The 21,400-nt window shown below is 45.5% G+C and overlaps 1 protein-coding gene across 1 annotated transcript in view; it reads right to left on the bottom strand.

Annotated features, from left to right (window-relative positions):
- Nucleotides 1-21,400, bottom strand: part of NUP210 (nucleoporin 210) — a 462,103-nt gene that overhangs the window by 24,386 nt on the left and 416,317 nt on the right. The window contains exons 37-39 of the mRNA XM_069206618.1: nt 19,945-20,161; nt 8,549-8,656; nt 8,368-8,451 (exon numbers count right to left, since the gene is read on the bottom strand). Coding sequence (XP_069062719.1) covers nt 8,368-8,451; nt 8,549-8,656; nt 19,945-20,161 — 409 coding nt within the window. The remainder of the gene's footprint in view (nt 1-8,367; nt 8,452-8,548; nt 8,657-19,944; nt 20,162-21,400) is intronic.

Here is a 21,400-nt window from a genome sequence, read left to right as displayed (position 1 = left end):
ACTCCGAGATGAAAATGCTAATCGAAAACAATACCAATGGTAGACAGAATAGAACCGAAGGAGAGATCAGACGGCGGTCTCAATTTGAAGCGCAGGCACACAGGCAGAGAGAAAACAATGGAGTTGATGCACATGCGCAGTATCACAAAGAAGGAGGTGTCACCCTACCTTGTGACACAAGATTTTCTTCAAAGAAAAATAACCTGCACACATCCGGACCCAACACTAGATGGCAGGAGTATGCAGAGTGTGTGGATCTACAGCTACGCATGTCGTAAACGTGTGTGTGTGTGTTTATATAAATATATGTGTGTGTGTGGATAGATAACTGTTAGAAATGGAGTCTCTAATTGGCAGTTAGTTTACACCGTGCTGAAGTAGGGACCCTCCCTCTAGTCAGGGCATAGAAGATACACAGCTCAGATAAACCCTGCTCACCTCCTTGGTAGTTTGGCACAAGCAGTCAGGCTTATCTCAGAGTCAATGTGTAAAGTATTTGTGTACAAACACACAAAGACACACAGAGACCACAAAAGTACTCAACACCAGTTTAGAAAAATTGCCAATATTAATCTGAGTAAACCAAGAACAAAAACGATAAAAATCCAACATGCACAAATAAAGTTATCACTTTTTAAATGTTTAAAAGAATCTTAATCCTGAAAAATCAGTGGTCGTATCCTGATAACACACAGTACTTTGGATACGTCAAAATCATAGATGATGCGGACCGCAAATGAGGTGATGCGACTGAAATGCAAGAATGCGTCAATTATTTCCCCACTGGGTGGGCAACTCATGATTTTTTTCCCACTGGGCTAGCGATACGTGGATTCTTTTCCAGGTGGACGAGTGATGCGTGGATTTTTTTCAAACCAGGCTGGCAAAGTGTCAATATCTTACTGCAGTGCAGCTTTGATGAAGAAAATTACACCCAAGGATGATGTGTGGAAAATCCAGATGCACGGCAACAATGTATCTGCGCTGAAGCAGGTGATGAGTCTATTTCGCAGCCGCAACAGCCTTGGTGGACAGATTTTTCTTCAGATCACCAGCTTCCACTTCCAAGGACCCAGGTGCTGGATTTGGCACCACTTGGCAAGTCAGGACTCTTGGCAGAGAGCCCAGGCACTGGCAGATGAAGTCTTTGATGTCCCTGAGACTTCACAACAGGAGGCAAACTCTGTTCATGCCCATACAGAACCTCGGAAAGCAGAATGTAGAAAGCAAAGTTCAGTCCTTTCCCTCCAAGGAGTGAAGCAACAGGCCAGCACAGCAAAGCAACAGACAGAGTGGCAGTTCCTCCTACAGTATCCAGCTCTTCTTCCTGGCAGAATGTCCTCAATCCAGAAGTGTTCTAAAGTTGTGGGGTCGGCAGTCCAATACTTATACTAATTGCTGCCTTTTAAGTAAGCATACTTCAAAGGAAAGTCTTTGTAGCGCACAGTACCCTGCCTCTCTCTGTCCTGGCCCCAAAACAGTCCAGGGGGTTGGAGAATGTATTGAGTAAGAACAGGCAAGCCCTATTCAGGTGCAAATGTCAGCTCCTTCCTCCACTCTAGCCCAGGAAGACCCATTAGGATATGCAGGGTACACCTCAGCTCTATTTGTGTTACTATCTAGAGTGAATTCACAATCAGCCCCACTGCCAGTCTGACCTAGACATGTATTCAGCTGCCAGGCATAGGCACCGAATGGTTAAGCAAGAAAATGTCCACATTCTAAAAGTGGCATTTTTAAAGTTACAACCTAAAAAAAACTTTACCAAAAAATGTATTTTTAAGTTCAGAGATCCCAAACTCCACATCTCTATCTGCTCACAATGGGAAATTACACTTAAAAGATATTTAAAAGAAAGCCGTCCCTTGTTAACCTCTGTGAGAGATAGGCCTTGCAATAGTGAAAAACAAATTTGGCAGTATTTCACTATCAGGACTTGTAAACACACAAGTACATGTCCTACCTTTTAAATACACTGCACACTGCCTATGGGGCTACCTTAGGGGTGGCTTTCTTGTACTAAAATGCAAGTTTTGGGCCTGGCAAGTGGGTGCACTTGCCAGTTTGACATGGCAGTTTAAAACTACACACACACACACACACACACACACACACACACAGACACAGACACTGCAGTGGCAGGTCTGAGACATGTTTACAGGGCTACTCATGAAGGTGGCACAATCAGTGCTGCAGGCCCAGGAGTATCATTTGATTTACAGGATCTGGGCAGACATGGTGCACTATACTAGGGGCTTACTAGTAAATCAAACATGCCTATCATGGATAAGCAATCACAATTTACACGGGAAGCACTTGCACTTTAGCACTGTTCAGAAGTGGTAAAGGCCCAGAGTATCAAAAACCAGCAAACACAGTTCAGAAAACAGATAGGAGAAAGGAGGAACACAGTTTGGGGCTGACTCTGCAACAAGGGCCAGGTCCAACAATAACCTTACATATCCCTAACCCCTAAACTCAACCACCGCTAAACTCTAAAAATACCCTTACCACTCAAATACCCTAATTCACCCTACAAATTCCCTTACCACCACACCATAAACACTAAAAATACCCTTAACCACCAAAATACCCTTAACCAACCCTAAAAATACTCTTACCACCCACCCTATACCTTCACACACCCCTAAACCCTAAAGATACCTTTACCACCCATTACCCTTACCCACTCCTAAACCCTAAATTCACTGTTACCACCCTATATCCTTATTCACTCTTAAACCCTTAAAACACTTTTACACTAAATACACACACACACACACATACTATGACTTTGCCAAAACTGTCAATATTTTAGGATTCTGTATCTAGAGGAGTGGTTGGAAAGTAGAGTTCACCTTTGTGGTGGAGGCCGGTACAATTAGGCTCTCTGGGGTGCACAGTTAGGAAAGAAAATCCAGGTCACAGAGCATCTGGCCACCTTAATATTCAAAGGCATGCATGGCCACCTGCCTATTCAAAGGCATAAAAGAACATGGTTTCACCCAGGTAGCCATCTGAGTATCTGTGAGGCTTATTAAATGGAAGAAAAGGGAGACATTGCTTTATCGGGTTGTACAATTTCCACTAAAATATTTGTTTAAGTCCCAGTGGAAGGCAGCTGTAATTCTAGCACTTCAGAGGCCTTCCGAACCCCTACTGTAAATGAGGCACTTTTTCATTGGAGGCCCATGTATGCCGTTTCTCATGGGCGGTATCAAGCTTACAGGCATTCTGCAAGTAAAGCTATAAGGCCTCATCAGTTAAATGAAGGGAAAGCAGGTCCTCCTCCTCACCATCAACATCCTAGGATTCACCCTCCTCTGGCACAGAATCAGAGCCAAAAAAAATAAAAATAATGAGCTCTCTCTTGATAGTTACTATGCTGAAGTAGTGTAGGATTAGAGTCAAGGAGCATGACAACAGGTTGAATCTTTGTAATCTCACAGCTGACACCAGTTTAGTTCAGGACAATGTCTGTTTGGAGCAGACATGAGCATTGGCACTGGCACTGTATAGTCCACCAGCGGTGTCAGCTGGCAGGAATCGACTGGGATCATGAGCCAGAGTAGACTTCTGTACAAGAACTGGCATGGTCTGAGTAATGGGTATTGAGGGGACAGACACTGCCATGGAGGGACCTAGGGGCGGTAACCTGACTGGAGGCCCCTGTGGTTCATTGGGGCTCAAAAGTGCAACATAGAGAGCCCGAAGTGCACTGAAAATTTGCAGCTTTGAAGGCCTCAATACTCTACATGGTTGAAAATGGCCAACGAAACTAAGGGTTCATCCGGATCAACTAAGGGATCGGCTCCCTGAAGTATGACTGACATTTCAACACTCTTGTGTCTTGTCTTTGAGGATAGAGTGACAGGAAGGGGTAGTGTCCTGCTTTGATTTTTCATACTTGTATCTGGCCTTCGACTTACCAGAGGACATCAATCAGAAGATGGATCAGTCATGGGAATGACCCAACCACTACTTGGAGGGAAGTGGGATCTGTTTATGTCCAGAGTTTTCTTTAGTGTTTGCTGACATACAACTTCTAGGACCATCTTCAGGTCCATAAAAGCACACTTGACACATGCCTTCAAGTTGTGTCCTGAGCCCATGCACCAAAGGCACCCCTCATGTGAATCTCTGATCAGCACTTCCTTCCTTCAGTCAAAAGAGGGTTTAAATCCTGATGTTTTCGGTGGGGACTTCAATCCCAAGTGTAGAAACGTTTGGAATCACTGGAAACTGACAAAGTAGGAAGCGGGGCTCTGGATCTATGTTGAAAGGCACAGAATGAAAGGATTAGAAGTCAGTGTGATTGTCTGGTGCTCACATTGGGCGCTGCTTTTTGCTCTGTCACTTTTGGGGCAATGTGGAGCTAACATGGAGCTGCATGGTGCCACCTAACAGCATGCAGGAGCACCGCTATGGAACAATCTCCAGATCCAGTCTAATTCTTGTGAGATACTTTAAGGTAAAGAATCTGTGATTAAAAGTATCCATCAGGAACATGGATTGATCCACCAGTGATTCTAAGCCCTTCAAAACCTTAGGTGACAAGTAGGGCTTCGGGCCAAGGGACTTTAGTTTGAACTGTGGCAAACAAACTACAGGGGCCTTTAAGCAGATATTGGGTTATTGGATGTAGCAGGGAATTAAACAAAATACTAGAATTGTCCGATATGGTGCTGCAAAGTGGGACCCTAAGATTGTATTACTATGAATCTCAATAAGCCCCAGCCATTTCAATAAGATATTCTCAGTCCCTCTGAACAGGTGCTCTAATGCCTGCACATCGTGAAGAGAAAGTGGCAGGATTCAGGATGATCCCTTTTCTGATTTTGGAAGGGATCAGAAGACATTTGTCCCCTATCATGCTTGAAGAAGGTTAGCTAACTTTTAAAATTCATCCGGTCCATTCACATTAGATATTATTTTGCTGGTATAACCCTGACATTTGATGCCACACAAACATCCAAAATGCACAGTTTCATGTTATAACTCTTCCAGACAAGTGCATATTTCTTATTGGCTGGCCCATGCTCCTTCCCCACGGTAAGCATGTCAGGAAGGGCAGGCAGTCTTCATCTTCTGTTGGCTTTTGCTTTGGTACTCAAATGAATGAAGTTTAATTTGTATACATGGAAGAACCTCGAATTTACAGGGGAATTGTTCCATGTGACAGATGATTGAGCAGTCCTTTCTATTTTCCTGGTTTAGGGGCTTTATCACTTCACTCCATTACTTGTGAAGTCATTTGTGGCAGCCCGGCTTTCTCTTAAACTTCAAGGGGACATATTCATAGTCTCCAGGGCCTATCTCCTCATTAGTTCAAGACATTCCTACTCAGTTATCCTCAACTCTATGCTCTTCATTCATCTGATTGCAATGTTAATCATCGGGTGCTAGCCATGTAATGGTAACTAACCCCAAGGAATATGTCAGTTGTAATGTACAGATACTCCTGAATGTATTGCAATTACCTCAGAAGCCAGCAACAAGGTTTGGTGCAAAACGTCCAACGACATTATCCACGACAAGAGAGCGATCCAACTTGAGGTACACAGTCACTGAACTGGCCATAACTAATAATGCTATTTGGTACACTCAGGGATTTATTCTGGTGTTGGATGGCCATAAAGTGTTGGACCAAAATGACAAAGGGGTGTAAATTACACCAACTGCCAGGTGGCAAAAGGTCCAAGCCTTAAGGCAATCTGTCTGTAAAAGGTTTTTACAAAGGAGGATAAAGAATGAGCAGGTGGTACGGGCAGCTGGGTTCTTCTGTCTTCCTAGATAATATTTCATTGGAAAGGACTGTTTCTTCAAGTTTGTTTGTAGCAGTCTAGTATCCCTGCTTTGAACTGCTTGATTCCTGCTGCAAGGATGCCCTTTTTCCTACTAAGCTGCCAAGCCACAGAGGTGGGATGGGTGGATCATCAGCCTGCAGGGTAATCAGTTTGCTCTCTCCACCCCATTTTGTTGAGATACAAGCATACTTCACAATCAGCAGGAAGTATTGTAGGAGGATCTCATTATAGACTTGTAGATCAGGCTTCTTGAAGCTACTACCTAGGTCAACATTTTAATTGGTGTGTGCCACTGGATACAAATATCAAGTGAGATAGCTGAAGTGATTAGGTGATATTGCGTGTGCCACACATGCAGTCACAGCAGACTGGCACTATCAAAGTTCCTTCAAGACATTTTCTGCTCCACCCAGGTTCTTAATTGTGAACATTAAGAAACACACATGCGTTAAAAACAAAAAGTATGAAAGATATTAAAAACGTAATAATGCAGGATTAAGCTTACTGGTGAGATGGCAGAGGTTGAGAAATGAGATGGTTAAATGCCCTCTTCCCTGCTAATATTTTTCTGCTAATTTAGATTCAGATGTTGGTTTGGGATGGGGAAAAGTCCTACTCTTCAATAGAAAAACACTAGTTGCCCTTGATCCTGATTATTGTAATGGAATCAGGATCTTATTTTCTTGTGCTCATCAAAACGGCACAAGCACATTTTCAGTGCCCCTATGAAAGTGTTTGTTGGGTTTGTCGCTGTCCTCCCGGAGGATGCAGATGTCAACAGTTAGACCTTTTAGATCACTGATAACCATGTAATGGCTCAGATATGTCATAGTTTTGCAGTGTATTCGCCCTTCATAAACTCTCCCTCTCCCCAGGAAGAAGTTTCTTTTCAGATATTGGAGCCGGACACTGGTCTTGTGTTGTGTTCAGGTTCAAAACGGAAATGGAGGGCCTGTATCAGGTCTCACACCTAAAAACTAATCACTAAGCCTATCAGAACCATCTGGGCCTGATATAAATCTTGGAGGATGGGGTTACTCTATCACCTCCCCGATATTACGATTCAGTTATATCGTATGGCAATTGTAATCCAGCGGACAGAATAATGGTAACGTTTGTGACAGAGTAACCCGTACGCCAAGATCTAAATCAGGCCCTCTGTTCCTAGAAGTGGTTAAGTCCACTATTCCAGCCTTGAAAAGTCTGGGGGCATGAATATTAATACAACCCCAGCAACCATTCAATCACTTATCAATGCTGTGTTGCTTTCTAAGCTTGCAGGAGAAGGGTGAAAAGAGGGCCACTGTAGGTACTAAATACCTGCCACACCTGTGAACTGGAAATAGTACAGGGTTGTAAGTACCAGCAAGACAGTGGAGCACAGTCCTGGAGCAGAACTGACTAGTTGGGACCAAAACCAAAAGGCCTTTAAAACATGACCAAATAAATTAACATCAATCGTTTGACTGTTATTGCCCATGAAATGCAACGCCAGTGTTATCATTACTTTCAGAAATCCATTCCTCTATGAACAATTAAGAGGCCACAGTGGAACCTGAATCATCCCCACCATATACAAAGGCCTACTATGTACAACACTGTGTTTCGGTGGGCTGATCAAGATGAACATATGTTTTTTTCTTTACTGGCTGACATGGCTGAGTTGCCCAGCAGACTGGCACAGGGACACGGATCCTTGGCAATCAAGGACACTTCTTTCAGAGGCTCCTTCTATCTTCTTCTGCTGCAAGGAAACACATCTCCTGGTTACTGTGGAGTCCCTGATGTACTGAATGGGTTTATAACTGCCTGCAAAACCTCTTTCTCTTCAGACAATTATGTGCTATCATATTTTACAGATTCCTGTGGGCCGCACCCCACCAAACCTCCCTCAATCAAGCCTACCTTGGGATGGTCCATCTTGCTTGCACCATGCACATTTCTATGTGCACTGGTTTAAAAAAATCACCAACTACCACTGATGAACAAAGCTTCGTAATACCATTTTCTGACAGAACATGAGGGGTCCAGAATCAGGCAGGCAGAGATAACCCCAATCTACAAAAATGATACCAGGTGCCTTGAACTTATTCCACTGAAGTAAATGTAAGCTTGCCTGCAGCATACACCTATAAATACAAAGGTCTGGGCTATTTACAGAATGTGATTCCACGTTACACTTTTGCCAGAGCCCTTTTACCCAGCCACCACTTCTCATCAAATAACTCGATTTCAGAGGACTTATGCACTGAGATAGAGCTGTCATAGTACAAGGTCCAAGACTGTGAAATGACCCATACTGCAGGAACAATACAACCATCTGTAGTTTAGTAAAGTGAAAACTGAACTGTTGAAGGTTAGGTATATCATGTTCTTCTGACCAACAGGCAATCATTAATGCATGCTGGACAGGGGAGTCTTTATTCAAATCTAGTAAGACCTACTTTGAAGTTCTCATCTCCAGTTGCCTCTGTTAGCCTTGAGAAGAACATGTAGTGCCATACAGGAACAATAAAATAAATACATTACGGCTTTAGAGGTAGGTAAATGTGGCACTTACTGTTGTTAACAGGCTGAGGTGGTGTCCTTGGATAAAAAGCTGGGTGTGGAACTGGATCTCTTGGAGCAAAGGCCGCATGATAAGCTGAAAAAAACAATTTAAATCTATTTTAGCCAACAGTGTGCAATCTTAAAACCTCAGGTTAGTAGCTTTAGACTGGGTTATTTTCACACATTCTTACCTATGAACAAGATGGCTGTTCCTGCCAGCATTGCAAAAAGAGTGAAGAACATCACTTGGTAGGAGTCAAGGAAATGTTGAAACAGCCCAGATCTCTCGGTCGATCCAACTGAAAAGAGATACAGATAAACACAAACTATCTTAAGCACTTGAAACACTAGGGTAACGATATAAAGATTACTCTTGTAGCATAAACTTTGCATTCTACTAATTAAGTGTTCATGCATTCAACATGTGTTTATAACACTGTCATTCTGTTCATTCTAGCAACCTGTTTTCGTCTCTATGAATCTATGTTGGTGGATTTTTGTCTTATAGGGTTGGTTCCTATGATATAGTAGCCCAGAGGAGAGCATGCACATAAGTACAAAGCTTATAATAAGTATGTTTTAATAGATTTCTTGGGTTTGCTCCTCTGTAATGATGCTGGTGGGTGCAGACATAATCTGGCGGCCATGTGCAGGTGGTTCTGCCTCTTTGGCCCAGTTATGTCATTTGAGCAGCATTCAAATTATCACACGGAGCATTTATACTTTAACTTTGCTTTACCTACACTTTTTGAAGAGAGCCAGCTTCCCAGGACCGAATAAAGGTATCAGATACTGTCAGAAGTGTATAATTTTGCCTATAGTGTGCCCAATCATCTATTATGAAAGAAGGTTGTACTTACAGCTGAATAAAGGGAAGGACGTTCCTCCTTTACCCCCATGAAAATCCGAAAATCACCCTCCGCATTTCTGGGATTAATGTGTTAAAATCAAGAATTCAAATTCTTCTCCATTATGTGCTCAATTCTTGCAAAGTCACTTCTCATGGAATTGCACTTTATCAAGCGTGGCGTTAACAGGTTTGAACACACGCCACAAACTTGGTCAGATGTTTTACTGTAAGCTACAGCATCTGTTTGTAATGAAACGTTGTTACGTGATGACTGTGCACTGGTCTGACAAAATATATGTTAAGGGGAATCCCTGAATACCCCTATGTGAACCTGAGCATGGGCATTTCAGAGAAGAGTATGGTTCTCTTTAGGGATCAACTTTACTCTCAACTTAGAACCAGCAATAGAGACTTAGTTCGCTATTGGAGAGCAGAATTATTTACATCTGCAAGTTGAATTTGCGTTACTCACTCATTCATTACCACATCCCATACATCTCATAATCAATCAATCTACATATAAACAACAAATATGTACAACAAATCCATATCTGTTCTGTTATAGTTCTTCTTTTGTTATGTTTTTTACTATTGCAGTTAAATTTCTCAATTTGTTACCGAAGGTAAGTAACTTGATCATCTGATAGAGGCTTCTAGTTGCAGATTCCTTACCTTAGAATAGATATCCAAGCAATACCGTCCTCGGAGGTGGGCTAAGAACCACAATCAGACTAAAAAGTCTTGCAGGATCGAACGGCCAAACTAGAGGTCTGGTGCTTTGTGAACACATGCAAGGATGCCCACGTTGCTGCCTGGCAGACATCCAAGACTGGAACTCCGCGTGCCAACAAAGTGATTGCAGTAGCTGCTCTGGTGGACTGCACATTCAAACCCTCTGGGGGTTGCCTTTTTGCCAAAGTGCAGCACATCTTGATGCAGTGGACAACCCACATAAAGATGGTCCCCTTCTGCTCTGCCTGTCCTTTCTTCGAACCCACATAACCAACAGAGTTGATCATCCACCCAGAAGTATTTGGTACGATGGAGATAGAATGCCAACACTCTTTTTGGATCCAGATGGTGGAGTCTGTCCTCCTCGTGAGAAGGATATGGGTGTGTGTAAAAAGTAGGCAAAGTGATGGCTTGGCCTAAATGGAAGGGCATGACCATTTTAGGGAGAAAATAGGCCCTAGTATGAAGCACCACTTTGTCAGGGTTGACAGATCAAAATGGTGGCTTTGAAAAAAGAGCTTGGAGCTAACTCACTCGGTGAGCAGAGGTGATGGCAATCAGAAAGGCTGTCTTTAAAGTGAGAAGCCTCAATGGACAATTATGTAGTGGGCTCAAAAGGAGCACACATAAGGTATATAAGTACCAGGTTCAAATCCTAATGCAGCATTATGAATGGGGTAGGTGGGAACATGTGAGTGAGTCCCCTTAAGAAACCTCCCAACGATGCGAGATTTAAACAAGGATGGTTGATCTGTCAGTATAAGAAAGGCAGAGAGGGCAGATAGGTAGCCTTTAAGGGTGCCCAAAGCAGAGCTCTTCAGGGCAAGAGAGAATGAATAGTAAAACCTCAAACAGAGGTGCAGAAAGGGAGATCAACAGATTTGCTGGTACACCATGCCACAAATGTGTTCCAACAACAGGTGTATACCCTTTTGGTGGAGGGACACCTGGATGCCAAGATTACATTGCAGACTTTGGGTGGAAGGCCAAAAGCTGTCAACTGTCACCACGCAATCTCTATGCAAGGGGGCAGAGAGTGTGCAGGGTGGAGAACCGTCTCCTGTTGCTGCAACTGAAGATCCTCCCAAAGGGGCAGTCTGATCGGAGGATCGCTGGCCATTCTTAGAAGCTATGGGATACCATAATCTTTGTGCCCAGTCCGGAGCCACAAGACTGACTTGAGCATGGTCGTTCTTGGTCTTCTTCAGAACTCTCAACAGAAGTGGTATTGGCGGGAGGTGTAAAGGAGGCCAGAGTTCCACTTGAGATGAAAAGCGTCGCAGAGCGAGTGCCGCCTTGGTAACTCCAATGCACAAAAAAGCTGACATTGCACATTCTCTGTGGAGGCGAACAGATCTAACCAAGGCTCTCCCCACTGCTGAAAGAGACCTTGTGCCTCCTCCAGATGGAGGCGCCATTCGTGATCGACCATTCATCGACTACTGAGTTAGCCTGCTCTGGTGTTCAGAGAGTCCACCAGATGTTGAACCACCAGGAATATGCCCTGAAGTTTCAGCCATGTCCAAAGGTGCAGAGCCTTTTCACAAGGGGTCAACGATCCCACTCCGCCCTGCTTATTACAGTACCACAAGGTGGTGGTACTGTATATGAACATCTGCACCACATTCCCTTGGAGAGAGGGAAGGAATGCTTTCAATGCAAGCCTGATCTCCCTGAGCTCAGGAAGATGGATGTGGAGCCCAGACTATGCCTGAGACCAGACACCTCTGATCTCCGCCTCCCCCATGTTGCCGCCCCATCCCAGGAGTGACAAATCCGTCATCACTGTGAGATCTGGTTGGGGATGGGAGAGGGATCTGACCCAATCGCGATTCGAAAGCCACCACTGTAGATCATGCACAGTTCCCTCCAAGATCTGGACCTTGTCAGAGAGATTCCTCCGATGCTGCGCCCACTTGAATTTTAGGTCCCACTGCAGAGCCCTCATATGCCATCTGGCATGTGTCACCAGCAGGATGCAGAAAGCCATGAGGCCCAGCAGCCTCAGTCATTCTCACCAAAACCCACAACAGAGGCCGAAACATGGGTATCATAGCCTGAATATCCTGGACTCACTTTTCGGGAGGATAAGCCCGAAACTGCACTGTGTCCAGAACAGCCCCAATAAAATGGAGCATTTGAGAGGGAGTCAGGTGTGACTTTGGGATGTTTATAGTGAACCCCAGCGAATGCAGGAGGTTTGCCATAGTCGGGAGGTGGAAGACATCAGCCTGGGGCGAACCCGCTCTAAACAGCCAGTCGTCGAGGTAGGCGAAGACTGAAACCCCTATCCAGCGCAGATAAGCTGCTACCACCGCCATCACTTTGGTCAAAACCCGAGGGGTGCTGGTAAGGCCAAAGGGTAGCACGGTAAACTGAAAGTGCTAGTGACCTAACACGAATCGCAAGTAACCTTTGTGGACAGGCAGGACAGAAACATGAAAGTACGTGTCCTGCAAGTCCAACGCTACCATCCATTCTCCAGGGAAGATAGGACCTGAGCCAGAGTTAGCATTTTGAACTTGCCCTTTTTGAGGAAGAAATTGAGGGAGCAAAGGTCTAGGATAGAACAGAGGCCCTTGTCCTTTTTAGGCACCAGAAAGTAGCGGGAATAACAACCACAACCTACTTCTGGCACAGGGACTCTCTACATTGCTCTCTTGGCCAAGAGATCCGTAACTTCCTTGCAGAGAAGTTCCTGCATCATCAGATCGTAGGATGGTGGCATGGCCGGAGACGTAGTCACAAAGGGGAAAGAGTAGCCCCTTCTGACTATTTGCAAAACCAGCCTGTCTGTCATGATGGATTTCCAGCGGGGAAGGTGATGGCGGAGCCTGCCACCAGCCACTAGGAAGGTTTGGAGACTGCAGCAGGGGCAGAGGTGGACTGGGCATACCACTAGCTCCCTGATCCACGAGCACGTGGGATCCAGAGTCCATGGCCACGCAGAGGCTGTGCAGCATGCATGGCACAGTGGCTGGATGGGAATGGATGCAGTTGGGCACCCCTTCCGTAGCCACAGAAGGGGTGAAAAGCTGACTTGAGGGGTGGGGAGCAGCTGTGAGGCCAAGGGACTGAGCCGTAGCCCGGGACTTCTTAAAGTGCTCAAGCGCTAAGCCTGCTTTGTCTCCAAAGAAAGGGGGTGCCATCGAAGGACGTGTCCATGAGTGACTGTTGGACATCCCTCGAAAAATCAGTTGTCCTCAACCAGGCGTATCGCTGTAAGGCCACCATCGACACAACCGATCTGCCAAGTGAGTCGGTTGTATCTAGCCCACAACTTATTGTGAACTTGGCTGCATCCCTTCCGCCAGTTACAACTTGGGAGAGGATGGCCCGGGTCTCCTCTGGGACCTGTGGCAGCACCTGCGTAGCTGTATCCCATATGGTATGAGAAAAGCAGCCCAAAAGGCAACCGTGTTCACAGAGAGCACTGCCAGACTGGAGGAAGAGAACATCCAATCTCGGATTTCCTTTCCCGGGGTGCGAATGGGAATGGGCCTGAGGAAGAAGAAGCCTGTATGACAAAGACTCTCAGGCCTAGGATCTTGGGTAAGGAATTTAGGGTCATTCGCTGCAGGCGGATGGCGGCAGGCGATCATCCTGTTCAAAGGAGCTCCTGTGCTGCGTTTGGACCAGGCACCCTAAAGGACATCAGTGAGAGCTTCATTGAAAGGTAGGAGGGGTGCCAAAGTGGAAGCTCCAGGCTGAAGCACCTGTCAGAACGTTAGTCCCGACTACCACAGAAGGTAGCACAAGGCCGTGGTCCTCAGCCGCCCTTCTCACCACCATAGAATACGACACTTCCTCCTCCATAGTCACAGTAGAGGGAAAAAACATGCCAGCGTCAGAAGAGGTATCCAGACCACTAGGTTCGCCCAGTTCCTGTGCCCAGTCCATCTCAGGGTCCTCTAAAGGGTCCAGCAACCCCTCCACACTTTCCCCATATCCGTACCCATAAAAATAAGGGTCAGGATCCAACGTGGGAAAATGTAGGCCTAATCGAAGACCGAATTGGCCTTGTGTGACGTCAGTCCACCTCCGGGTCAGAGTCATGTACAAGTATGGGCTCAAAGTCGATTGTGGGCCTGACTGACGTCGGAAGCATCAACATCTTTGCTGGCAACGTGAGAGGTCACGTTGGCACGACCAGCGTTGGCACAGATCTGACAACTGATCCCGAGGGGCCCTCCGGCGTCAAGGCCGAAGCCACCAGCTGGTATCCCGAAGGGGGCCCCCCTCGGACCTCACTAGGCCCAAAGGCATCACAGGGGGGTCGTTCTCCCCAAATATGAGGTGCATGGCATCAAAGAATTCTTTAAGTTGGGCGGGGGTCACTCTGGTTCCCAGAAACTCAAAGAGGTGAGGAGCTGGCCCAGAAAAAGGCTCTGAAGAAGGAGGCCTAGAGCGTTGATGCGCTTCCCACATCGCATCATCCGAGCGATGGGGCGAAGTTGAAGAATGTTTGGTCTTCAACTCCTTCTTCCTGTGATCCGAATGTCCTGAGGATGGCTCCGCCAGCAGTCTTGTAATCTCCCTCTTGATCAAGACCAGGTAGACCAATGTAGAGTCAAGGGCCGGGCCGACATGAGCTTTAGGGACCACTCCCTCAAAGCCTTCGGGTTCATGGCCAGGGACTCTGAGCACAACTTCGGGTCGTGGTCACGGTCCAGGCACCACAAAACCACGAGGTACGGATCTGTCACTGACGTCATTCAGCGACAGGAGTCACACAGCTTAAAACCGGCCTTCCGTGACATCCTTGACGCACCAAAAACATGTCAAGAATTTGACAAAACGGCCAAAGTCAGTAAAAACAAACGACTGAAGGTAGCTCTCTCTGGGTCTGCACTTCGGCTGCCGCAGAAAGAAAAGAATGGATGTCAGCGGGTGGAGTCGACCAACGCCACCTGACAGCGCACAAGGGTAATGCTCAAAGAAAAAGCTCTGAATCCAGTCTGACACCTGGGGGAAATTCTAAGGTAAGGAATCTGCAACTAGAAGATGACCTGGTTATCTGGAGCGCTGGAGATCTGGGACCTTTGGCTTTCTGCCATCTAGTGCGCCCACTCTGTGCAATACAAACTCTGGAGAACTCGATCTGACCAGAGGCATCTGATCGATTCCAGTTATGACTTTTTATCCACGACGAAAAAAAAGCCATAAGTGTATGCAATACAGGAAATTCTGGCCTATACCTCAGTGAAAACATTTTTCAGCACCAGGCATTAGAGAACATTAGAAACAGTATGTAATATAGAAGCTGAGGTGAATAAATCACTCACGGAAGGAAGGGGGAGCAGTGCAGAATCTGTACAAGGAAGAACCTATGCATCAAGGGAACATTTTTTTAACCTTAACTAAAAACTTAACTTGACTTACTAACTTAATATTAACTTGTTATAAACATCATAAAATTAAATTCCATCTAGCAGAATCAATCTTCTGAAAGATTCCCAAAGTAGCGTAAGTGGAAGGAGGGGAATTGAGATGAAGGAAAACTGACTGCTATTTCAAGCAAGGAAACTCTGTTGAACGAATAGATCAAAATGGCCCCTTTTATCCACCAGTGTGTACCAGAACTGTTCTTTTATGGGTAGTCATAGGGACAGGGCCACATCGTCATTGGGCTCATGTTCAATATATACTGCAGTTTAATATACCTCACAATCTACTTAAAGATGACCTTACAGCTCAAGATGAATCAAAGTATAGTAGGTACAGGGTCTTACCTACAACGATGGCAGGTCTCAACGTATGCATGGTTCATCTTAGGATCTAGGACTTGAACACTTGGTATGAATAAAACAGGCCTGACTAGTCCATCAACCTTGTATAAATACAAGCATTTCGTTTGAACTTGAGATGCTAGCAGCATTATGGATGTTTTGAACACTCATAAATGTAATGTGAGGCAGAGGGAATACCATATACTGGAAGTACTTGTCCTCACTGCATTTCCTTACAAAAAAATTGATGTTTTTCAGTTAGTAAACAATATCCTCATTCCACAGAGAGCAAGTGACAATAGCCTAAAAGTATAATTTCCATTTAATCAAATTACATAAATATGAGACGAGGCACTGGCTGCTTTATTTTTTTTTGTCGAACAGCACTGATGAAAGCGAGCATCTGAGAGGAAGTCAGGAGTGACATCGGCAAGTTTACATTGAATCCTGGCGAATGCAGGAGGTTCACTGCATTCTGGAGGTGGGAGACAACCGCCTGAGGCGAGCCAGCGTTCAACAGCCAGTCGTCGAGATAGTGGAAGACTGGAACCCCTGACCTCCACAAATGAGCTGCAACCACCCCCATCACCTTGGTTAACACCTGGGGGGCACTGAGAAGGCCAAAGGGGAGCATGGTGAATTGAAAATGCTAGTGGCCTATGGTAAACCGCAGAGAGCACCGATCTGCCTAGTGAGCCAGTTGTGGTACATCCACAATGAATTGTGAACTTTGAATGGGGGCATCATAGGACGGGACTAGGGATTTGGGTGAGGAAACACCCGGGAGCAGCACCTCGGTGAAGAGATTAGTCTAGGACATCAGCTGCCCTCTTTACCACCACTGCGTAGGAAGCCCCTCCTCCATAGCCAAGGTAGGTGGAGAAAGCATACCAGTATCTGGAGAGGTATCCAGTGCAGTGGCTTCACTCAGATCTTCACACCAGTCCATGTATTGTTCTTCCTCATAGGGCTGGTATTCTAAAGGGTCCACTGACCTCTCCTAGTCTTACCTGAGGCCTAGTCCAAGAGTGATAGGGCTCAGGCTCCAATCTAGGAAGCAAGGCTCCTGCCGGCGTCGGTGTTGGGCGACACCCATCCCGCTCTGTGTCGAAGTTGGGGATGACAATGGGGATGGCGCCAGGGCATCGGGACCAGCTCCGGAAAAGGTTGAGATAGTACGACTGGTGCCTGTCTATATCAAGGACTGGGTCCTTGGGGGCCCGTCAGCATTGGCATGTAACCCGATGGGGACCCCTCTGACCCCAAAGGCATGCCAATGCGGTTGGACTGCCCAAAAATGAGTCGCAATGCCTCATAAAACTAATGAAGTTGGGCAGGGGTCCCTCCAGCTCCGGAAAGTCAGGGAGCCGCAGAGCCAGCTAAGGCACAGGTTCTGAGGATGCCAATGTTACCTCATAGCATTGGCTGACAGATGAAGTCAATGATCGCTTCGACTTCTTGCTCCTACTCTTGCCAATCATCCTGAGAAGGTATAATTGGATGAACAAGGCTTCAGACTCTGCAACTGGGCACGGAACCTTCCCCTCGACTGTGACTTGCACAAAGTAGCATGCTGGGCTGAAATTAGCCTTAGGGACGGCTTCTTCAAAGCCTTCAGATGCATGGCCTGGCAGTCTGAGCATGCCTTCGGGTTGTTGTTGTGCTCCAAACTCCACAGACAGACGAGGTGTGGATCCAACATCCACAGGTGACAGGCTAAGCAGGGCATAAAACCTGTCTTCTGCAATTACATCCTCGACACACCAGGAGGGAAAACCTCAAAAGTGTTGACAAAGTCAAAAGAGTCCAGTCAAAAACTGACTGAGCTTTTCTCTGGATCAGCATTGGCTGGCGTGGAAAGAAAAGAACTGACGACAGCATGCCTTGGTGGCACCTATATAGGTACCGCAGCATCACATCCGGTGTGGATGACCCAGACAAAGGACACGGAGCTGATCGACACCTCCTACCGACAAAGAGGGATACAGCTCACAAAAAATCTTCTAGATTCAGTCTGACAACTGGGGAGAATTCAAAGTTAAGGAATCTGTGGCTAGAAGTCTCTATCAGATATAGGCAACAGCTTGAACCAAAGACCCCCTCAACCTAGGAACACATCCCACCGAACATGCTTACCCAACACAAATCTGTGCTGCTCACTGTTCATCCTCACTGCACACTTGTCCCGAGGAAACATATCACATAAATGTAGATGCCCTGCTTGTCTTGGTGGCCTCCTAAGCATAAGGCAAGAGGAAGCATCACAGAGACTCCTTGAAACCTAACACTTAGAGAAACAATGGAGGGAGGGTCAAAGACAAATCACCTGCAGCGCTCCATAAAAGAGAAACGTAAGTGGTCTTCCTGCAGTACCCATGTTGCACATCACACCAAAGATGAGACTGGCCCGAGAAGGTAACAATTAAGCTGCATCAAATAGAGCTTAGGTGACACCTGATACGGAGTTCGACCCAAAGCCAAGGGAACACCCTTTACAAACTATGATAGGTAAATTGCAATGCTCGTCTCTTCGCCACAGTCACCAACAGTGTCCTAACAGCAAACAAAATAAAAGGAATACAACCTAATTCAAACAACATGTGGATTGGACAATAGATGTCACAATAGGACGACGTTGGAATCCTAACACGGAGATAAGGAATAAATATAGTGGAACATGGAGAGAATGACATGAACACTGGGACAGGAAGAGAAGAGCATACGCACTCGAGCTTGGACATAGACACACATATGTTAATGCACAGACACACACAACCCATTTTTAGTTTGTTTTATACATTTAACATCCAATCGCTGTTGTCTTTTTGTCAGGTTTTACGTCATCTTGATGCACAATCTATCCCCAAACATTGATCAGAGCACAGTGCCTGATCTGCATCCTCTGAAGGCATGTATCTTGGCACAAACAGTAGGCTTCAGGTGTCGAGAAGAATGTTCTTCCCCAATTCGGAAGACTAATTTGACTTATGTTTGGTGTTCGCCACTGCATTACAAGAAGATAGTGAACAATGTTAGTGGCTGGCTTTAAAGATCTCCATAACTGAGCTGATGGTGACTGTTCCAGTAGTAATTTAAAGAAGCCTTGTCCTAAATATGACATTTTCTGGATTAAACACTGTTCAAAAATGATCCTACATAGTAAACACAAGGTGTTGCACTGGTCTAAGATGATGGGTTACAACAGGCACTCACAGACGTAAATGTGAGGTAAGTAATAAGAGTTTGTGTGTGGAGTCAGAAGCACGTAAAGTCAGAAAAGGGGGTAGATCTAGCTTCGTGATCGGGGAAAATTTTTGGAACAATTGCCTATAGAGCTGAAGGACAAGTTTGTTAATTTTGCAACCTGGTGACAGAGTTACGAAATAATAGCCATTTCTGAAGTCAATGGGCATGATATTGTGAAACAAATCCGAAGAGCTGGGGCAGAGAACATCTGGAGGAGTTTTTTGAAGAGGAGAAGAATCTAACGAGAATACTTCCATACCAGGAGGTAAGTATCTTCAATATCTGAAAAGAGGATTGCTTTCAAACTGCTTTCACCAACTCCACATCACCATCAAAGACTGAAATGTCCAAACACTACAGAACACAAATTAGATATAATACTACATATAGCTTGTGTTCTTGCTACTGCAAAGAACAGTGAATCTCCTGCAAACTTCATTCAGTCCTGCATGAGGAACTCATGGTTCGTCACCAAACAGATTTGCTTGGTTCAAATTAAATTATGTAAATTCTGCATTCCAAACAACCCCTTTGAAACAGTAAAAAAAACTGATTATTTCAAAACCTAGTGAACAATTTAGTAGAAAATACTCCAATTTAGAGAGTTCTGCTTACCTCAAAACACATCTAAGTGGTCTGCACTTCATTGTCTCCTATGTGTGCATGTATTTATCAATCATATGAACAACAGTGAAATGCTTTTTATTTAGCTTTTAGACAGTTTGAACCACCTACGGGATTTAAGATACAAGAAAAATAGGATTCCAACAAGCAAGTCAAACTGATTCTCTCAACTAATGCTTTCAATTTCCCTCGAGTAAGAAAGCAAACGATAGAGGTGTTTTGGTTAGGTCACATTCTCTACATTTTGTTGTTCTGTCGGAGCAGCCTGTTTGCCACCTGTACAAATTTAGAATTTCATGCTAATTTAAAAAAGTTCAACTATTCCAGCTTGTAATATAAAAAAAAACAGTGTAAAAGAGCATACATTAACATTCTCTGACAAATGACAGTACTAAAGAACACTTACTTTGCACTGGTCCAGTTCGTTCAGGTATATGAACAATCGCTACCGGAATTGTGATGGACTGGTCTGTCAGGTGGCTGGATACAGTAAGGGCAGTTGACGGATTCCCCTGGCTGAAAACTCTTGAATCCAATACACTTACTGTGTATGTTACATAACTTGGCAGATCATAGCATTTTTCCTTTTCATAGGCAATCACCATAGGAGATCCGGATTTTACCTGCAATAGATAATATTAAAATTTCTTTAACAAAAGTAGAACTTGAAAACACACTTTTTACAAACAGTAGCTATAATATTACTCTGTGAGCAAGAATTACAAAGTTCTATTTTATTTGTTTTTGATTGCATGCAAACCTAGAATGCAGTGGTGGCCGACAGCTTTAGGAGGAGGGGGGGGGGGGGGGGGGGGGGGGGTGTGGGGGGGTGGGAAGCACGCACGCACGCACGCACATCCATTAACAACACTCATAGCATTCAAACATGCACGCGCGAACCAAACATTCATTTTAAAAGATCACACACTTACCTTCAGCCTCGGAGGTCCCAGGAGGGTTGGGACTGCTGCCTTCCCTAGGGTCAGCCAATGAGGGAAGGCAGCAGTCCCAGCCTCCTCAGAGTCGGATGGGGTCAGTGAGACTGCTGACCCCAACCCACTCTGTGACGAAGTGTCACTGATTGACACTCGCCCTGGGCGCTTCTGGGCTTAAACCTGAAGCGCTTAGGTCGAAGTCAATGGGAGACGCTTTCCTCGTCACCTGGGGAGGGCCTCGAGGCACCTTTGCTGAGCCGGGGAGGTCACGCCCATAGGACCTGTGATCCTCAGCCCAGCAAAGTTCAGCTCAGACAGCCAGGAGTCTGCGTAAATCGCGCATGTCTACTCCTGGCTGCCTGACCTGAACATGAAGTGTGTCTGTCAGGCTGACTTTTGTTCAGCCTGACAGACACTCTTCATGAGGGGCAAAAGGGGGGGGCGGGCGTGGCCCCTCTGCCCTAAAGGACGGGCCGCACCTGCTAGAATGTATGGCTTAGACTGATCCGATCAAGAGAGTAACGCCGTATTACTGTGGCAATTCACCCAAGTGTTCATGCCCTTGAAGGTGGAAACATGTTTCGGTTTTGTTTAGAACTCAAAGCCTGGAATTTCATCTCATAACCCGTATTCATCAATTTTTTACCTCCAGTTATATAAGCACCTCAGGCACAACAGGTGTTTGAGCTTGCCGTTTACATCCCATGGCCCTTTTGGAATTACAGGGGATGTCAAAGATGCTTATGTAGTCGCTTGTGTAATATGACCGCATGTGCACACAATCCGAACAAAAGGGTAGCCAGAAAACTACAATATCCCACCACTTTTAACCAAAGCTCTTACGCCACCAAGCAAATGAAGCAAGCCATCAAGACCCTCCCCAGAATAGCTTGTTTGCCTCTTCCATCCAAGCATCTATCCATTCAT

This window comes from Pleurodeles waltl, chromosome 9, assembly GCF_031143425.1.
Source record: "Pleurodeles waltl isolate 20211129_DDA chromosome 9, aPleWal1.hap1.20221129, whole genome shotgun sequence".
Lineage (NCBI taxonomy): Eukaryota > Metazoa > Chordata > Amphibia > Caudata > Salamandridae > Pleurodeles > Pleurodeles waltl.
Note: the sequence above shows the minus strand (reverse complement) of the source record. Positions and strands in the feature narration are given on the sequence as shown.